The 6,266-nt window shown below is 41.8% G+C and overlaps 1 protein-coding gene across 1 annotated transcript; it reads left to right on the forward strand.

Moving 5' to 3' along the window:
• The first annotated feature begins 2,313 nt into the window (after positions 1 to 2,313).
• On the forward strand, positions 2,314 to 3,273 carry LOC129725683 (uncharacterized). The gene is made up of 2 exons (XM_055681754.1): positions 2,314 to 3,023; positions 3,081 to 3,273. Exons 1-2 carry the CDS (start codon positions 2,378 to 2,380, stop codon positions 3,233 to 3,235), a joined length of 801 nt encoding a protein of 266 aa, XP_055537729.1. The 5' UTR covers positions 2,314 to 2,377; the 3' UTR covers positions 3,236 to 3,273.
• The last annotated feature ends 2,993 nt before the right edge of the window (positions 3,274 to 6,266 follow it).

Genomic DNA, 6,266 nt, shown 5'->3' on the forward strand with positions numbered 1-6,266 from the left:
CAAAGTATTTTGTTAAACCATGAAGAGACATTTTGGTGTGCAGAATGCCTGCACTCTATGCTACAGCTGTCAAAATTGGAACAAAATCCCAACCTAGATCCCAACAAGCCACTGTGTTCATATACAGCTTAATAAGCAATTATTAAGCGGATTCTGGTTTAATTAAAGCTTAATAAGCTGCTACTTGACTAAATTGTTGGGGGGGCTTCAGCCCCCGCTAGAAAGTGTTAAGCCCCCCCCCCCTAGAATTTCTCAGAGAATGATTGTATTCAATATAAGTACATTCCATATTACTTCTTAAAGCATCAAAATCAACCCAAATTGAGATGTCGTAATTCATTGGCTAAGAACTAGTTCTGCACCCAGGATCGATTCTCAAACCTAGCTCTCTTACTCATCTTACCAGGCAGACGGGAGCTGTAGAAACTCGTGCTGTGTATCAAGAAGTTGTCACCATTTTACTCGGTTTTGAGCTGTGATTCACCAGTTACCCAGACGTCTCATCACTCTCAAGTCTCTTTCGATCTGGTCGAGCCATTATGCACGCTGCGCCCCTTACTTTCTGGTGCCGGTAGGGTTTGCTGACGAGAAGTGATTTCACAGAGTTGTCGTCCGGCATCCTTACGACGTGATCGGTCCACCGCAACCTATTGTCTTTCGTCAGGTGTGCAATGGGGTTCTCTCCAAGCAGCGCTTGTAGCTCATGGTTCATGCGCTGTCGCCGTTATCCGTCGTCCGTTTGTCCTTGCAAAAACACCAAGAGGACTAACGGTTATATCAGGGATTTGTAGTTTTTTGTATCGGAGTGGTCATGTCCGGTCAGCACCGTGATTGATGCGTACGTATGTAATGTCTGAGAAGAACAGGCTGTCGATCGAGAACGTGGTCAATTTGTTCTGCTGTACGTTGGTCGAGGAAAGAAAGGACTTTGGACTGCCAGTCCGCGGGAAGCTGGTGCATAGCTGGCCGTTGTCGTTCGTCACGGTGTGCAGGCTGTGCAGGCCGATCACCGGCTTATATAAGTCTTTCCATCCGTTCATGTCCCCAATGACGATCTTGATGTCTCTACGCGAGAAGCTATCGTAGAGTTTCTCCAGTTGTGCGTACGCTTTTTTTCTGCATCAGGTCTTCCTTCGTGAGGGCAGTGCACATTGGGAATAGTGTAGTTGTAGAACCGGCCTTTTATTCTCAACAAACACAACCTGTCGCTGATTGCCTGCCACTTCATCACACGACTCTGCATCCTGCCCAGCACTATAAAACCGCTACCAAGCTCATTGGTTGTGCCACCGCTTTGGTGGTACTGTGCCTTGCGGCCACAAATCCATCGTACCTTCTCTCCTTTCAGGCAAAGCTCCTGGAGAGTAACGATGTCGAAGTGGCGGGGCTCTAACTGATCCAGCAGAATCCGGTCGACATCCGGGGCGTTGAGCGATCTACTGTTACATATACCGAGTTTCTAATCGTCGTCCTTCTTTCGTCGGCTGGGTCATTGCCGATTGTTCCGGTTCGTTTTGCATTCTTGATTCTCCGTAGTATGTTTATTTTAGTATGCTGCCTTACTAGGGCTGCGATGCCTAGAAATAGGGCATTATGCCTTGAACCATACTGGGGTCTATTTTATTCCAACTAGTACGGGTGTACTGTTAAAAAGCACTGCCCAGCCGTTTACCAAACCTAGCTCTTCTCAATATCGAATCAGTGTTGCTGAAAGAGGTTGGCGTTGACACTGTGTTCAAGATATTCAGTACATCTTCGGAGATTCTATCACGAAGTGATTTTTTCTTCTGTTACGATACTATTTTAAGCGTTGTTAAATAAACATATTTAAACTCTTTTTTCTCTTTTTTTAAAATGACATGCATGAAAACTAGCCCCCCTAGAAATTTTCCTTAGTTGCGCCCATGGATATAAGTAATTTCCAAAATCTCCACACACAACGTTTCTAGGAAAAGTCGAAATGCGTTTAGGTTAAGCTTAGGGTTTAGGGTAGCGAGTACTCGTTTAACATGTTTGTTTTTGAATGTATTTAAACAGCAAGCCTTGCCACTATCAGAAGCAAAAAGGGGATTTGGTAATCTCGAAAATCGGTTGCTATCCAAAACAGCAATGGGCTGCATTGTAAAAACAGCAGCGCTGACAGCAACATACCGGTGTGTATGTGCTAAGCCAGTGAAAACATTCTTGTTGAATTTGATGATTTTACATGTTCGCTGTATAATATTTTCTTAGAGTGCAGGATTACATCAATCGATTACCGACAGGAAATTTTAATGAGCACCCCTACTGCAAGGTTTAAAAACAAAACGTTGGCATTGTAATATTTTGATGGAATTGCGGTTGATAAATTTGTACAGTAAGTTTTAAACTGGTGAACATGAGCGGAATAGAAATAATTTTAGCTAAACAAGTTGAAATGATCCATCGGATTGAACAGTTCTTCGGATTGCATACGGCTAGATCCGCTATATCCGTTGAAATAAGTGTTTTACAAAAGCAAACTCGAAGTAGCACTGAGAGTATTAACAGCGCCAAAAATGCATTATGCCGATTTCGAGATGAGCAGTATCCGAAATACGTTGTTTTAATACGAAAAATGCATCGAAATAATTTTCTTTTACTGGATTTACTAAAGCATCTGCAGAAAACGGATAAAACAGACCATCGAAAAGCTCTAGTAGAACAGAAATTAAACACGGATCATGCTCACCCAAATGTACATACTGTTGATAAAATGTTTTTGGCTGATTACCAAAAATCTCCATTTGTTACTAAAATGAAGCCGCGGTGTCTTTCGTTTTTGGATTTTAATGACAGCATTAGTCCAGAAGAGTTTGAACAAATTCCAAAATATATGCGAGGGCGAGAAAGTTTAGATGAGCTCGTTGGATTTTTACAGACAGTTGTAATATCTTCCTTTGAAGAGAAATACTCTCTGTTATACAAAAATAAAAAAGCTGTTACGAATCAGCAGGATCTGGTGCTGTGGAAAGCTTACAATCAACAACAATCGAATTTTCCAAGTAAATGAAAACACATATCATATAGGTACGTTTTATTTCAATATTAATAAATTGCAGATAGTAAATTTATAACTCAAGGTGATATTGCACGAAAAATGGGAAGGCTGATTGATAAAAAAGTCAATGCAAAGCTAACGATGCTTCGTCATTTGCACATTCTGCAGGAAACGCGCCATGAAGGTACTGTCTACTATTTTTGGATTCGTGAATAAACATTAGCTACAGAAAAAGGGCCTATTTTTCATATTTGAATCGTCGTCTCGTCGTACGTAAAAGGTACATAAATCTTTTTGTTGCATCGCAAATATAATGATGTATATTGATGACTAGAAAGAAGGTGTGAAAATTGAATTGAATTGAATTTGGCTTAACCAAAGACTTCTGAAGGTGTCTTACTTCAGTTTCACTTCCTTCAGTACACTTCAGTTTTTTTCTAGGGCTGCTAGAAGTGTACAATATTCATTTTGGGTTTATTTTTATCTAAACAAACCGCGATTTTGAAACGTCTTAAGGAGATTCATATTTGATTTAGTGAAAATCCTACGAATTGGTAAGTTTTTTACATCGTTTTTGGGGTTAACGGGCAGTGGCAATGATATTGCCACCAACGTTTATGCGGTTGACGGGCAGTGGCAACTGGCAACTATATTGCCACCAACATTCTGCGGTTAACGGGCAGTGGGAACTATATTGCCACCAATGTTTTTGGGGTTAACGGGCAGTGGCATGGCAACTATATTGTCACCAATTTTTGTTTTGACGTAGAATTACGTCTTACGGCAACATATACAGGGGACCAATTTCAATACAGGGCTCCAATTTCAGAAAACAAGAACATCGAGAGCGTTACGAAAATTGTCCAATTTCAAACGTTTTAAACCCAGCCAGTTTCCAACCGATTTTCGTCATTTTTGCAGTAATCGATTGGAAAATCAACTAAGCACCCGTCCAAATGCAGAAATTTGTAATCTGATTGTTCGAACTATTGTACTATTGAAAATTGTCAAGCCTTGTCGAAAAGCAAATGTCGACCTCTGATTGGTCGCATAATGCTTCTTTTCCTAACAAGGTCGACAGAATATACCTAGTTGACTAGGTATGCGCGCTTTTAGTTTTATGTATAATTTATTCCATGAGTGTACCGATACCACACGGACGTTGGTTACTGATCGTGTCAAAGAAAGAAAAGCCAGGTTTCAATGTCTGGCTGATCGCGCTGGGCGCGTTGATATTTAAGCACCTGTTTATCTGGCGGCTGCTATGGAGTTTTCGGTAGCTGCAGAGTTATTGGAAATGGCAGGCAATTCTACTAGAGAAAACGGAAGAATTAGAATCTTCGACAAACGGTTATCCGAAATGATGATAATTGAACAAACTTGCCAGTGTTGTTACTGTTGTGAAATATAATAGCACCTTTTGGTGCTCTACAATTATGTGATTGAAGTAGTTAAGATTTTTCATCATGTGTAACAGACGAAAACCGCTAATTTCAGCATTTGCAAGCCAAGAAAAATTCAACATTGCCTCAAGAACGTATTGGTGGCCCTGGAAAGGGCCGGTTGTAATTTATACTTGTTCTCGTGCTGGATGGCAGCAGATAACAGAAATGCAGCACTTACGCTATTGCGTCTTAAAACAAAACGATTATAGTTTGACATCACAGCAAAATTTCGATTTTCATACTCATGTCTACCATCGGTAATATCAAACACGCAACAATCTGCTTCCATGCGACACGGGGACAGGAACATTTTCTGCTTTCAAGCTGCACAACATGACACAATACATGCTATTTTGTTGCCTTTATGAGAGCGCTATCGGTCCGGCTTGACAGAATGTCCACAAGAAATCACGAAACTTAGAAAAAACTGTAGGAACTGGAAATAAAGGCGGGGATTATCAAAAGATTGCTCTAAGCCTGAATAAATGAGATGTATTTTTTGTTGAACCCCTAGGTTCGACTGGTTACGTATCAGTGAAGACTGGCGTGTAGGCAACACTGCCTGCTTTGACATATAATTGTCTATTTCCGTTGTGAACAAACAAACTCAATAAATCATTCTCTTTCTTATCATTACCTTCTACCGTACACACGTGTTTTAACTACGTTCCGCATTTCCTAGTGCTTTTACCCTGCTAACAGGTTATGTGCTCAGCGTTCTCGGTTAACAAGTATACTGCCGTTCCAAGCATAGTTGTCCCATGTTCTACACAAACCTTATGCTCGCTGGGACAACTATGCCTGGAACGGCAGTATAGGATTTGAGCGAAAAACCTTTTTACTCGGTCGAAAGAGTTTCAGATTCGTAGTTATTCGGTTTCGCGGCAGTGAACGAAAAAATAAAAAACGATGGACTTTTCGAAGGCTAACGTGATTCGATTAAATAATCGAAATTACCGGTCGTGGTCGTTCAAAGTGCAGATGCTGATGAGGTGCGAGGGAACGTGGAGTTACGTCGATCCGGGCACTCCGGATAGTCCGATCACCGACGCATGGCGAGAGGGTGATTCGAAGGCGAGGGCGACAATCGCGTTACTGGTGGAGGATAACCAGCATAACCTCATTATGGCAAAGACGACTGCGAAAACCACGTGGGAGGCGTTAAAGGCGCATCATCAAAAGGCCACTCTTACAGGGAAAGTTTCATTGCTAAAAGAAATTTGTAATGCAAATTATAAAGAAGGTGAAAGTATGGAGATTTTTTTATACGAATTAGAAGAGCTATATTCGCGTTTGGAGAGCTCTGGCGAACAGCTTTCGCATTATATGCAGGTGGCAATGATATTGCGAAGCCTTCCGAAAGCTTTCGATCCCCTCACCACGGCCTTAGAGAGCCGATCAGACAAAGAACTTACGCTAGAACTCGTCAAATCAAAGCTCATTGACCAGAGCGAAAAATTGTACGGTGAGAAAGTGCCGGAAGAGCGCGTGTTGAAAACCAGCAACGAATATAAAGCAGCGGTCGCTGTGTGCTACTTTTGTGGCAAGCCTGGCCATAAAAAGAGGAGCTGCAAGGATTTCCTCAGGCAGAAGAGCAGCGGAGAGGCTTACGGAAAGAAAAAAAAAGTCAAGCCCTGACCAGAAAGCGAGAAAAGTGCGCGAAAACGACATGTCATTCACATTCATGGTGCGGGAAAATGTGGAAAAATGTGCGCGGTCATGGTTGATTGACTCAGGTGCTACGTCGCACATGTGCAGTGATAGATCGGCGTTTATCGTTCTGGAAAGTTCGTGTTCGAATG

Source organism: Wyeomyia smithii, chromosome 2 (genome assembly GCF_029784165.1).
Source record: "Wyeomyia smithii strain HCP4-BCI-WySm-NY-G18 chromosome 2, ASM2978416v1, whole genome shotgun sequence".
Lineage (NCBI taxonomy): Eukaryota > Metazoa > Arthropoda > Insecta > Diptera > Culicidae > Wyeomyia > Wyeomyia smithii.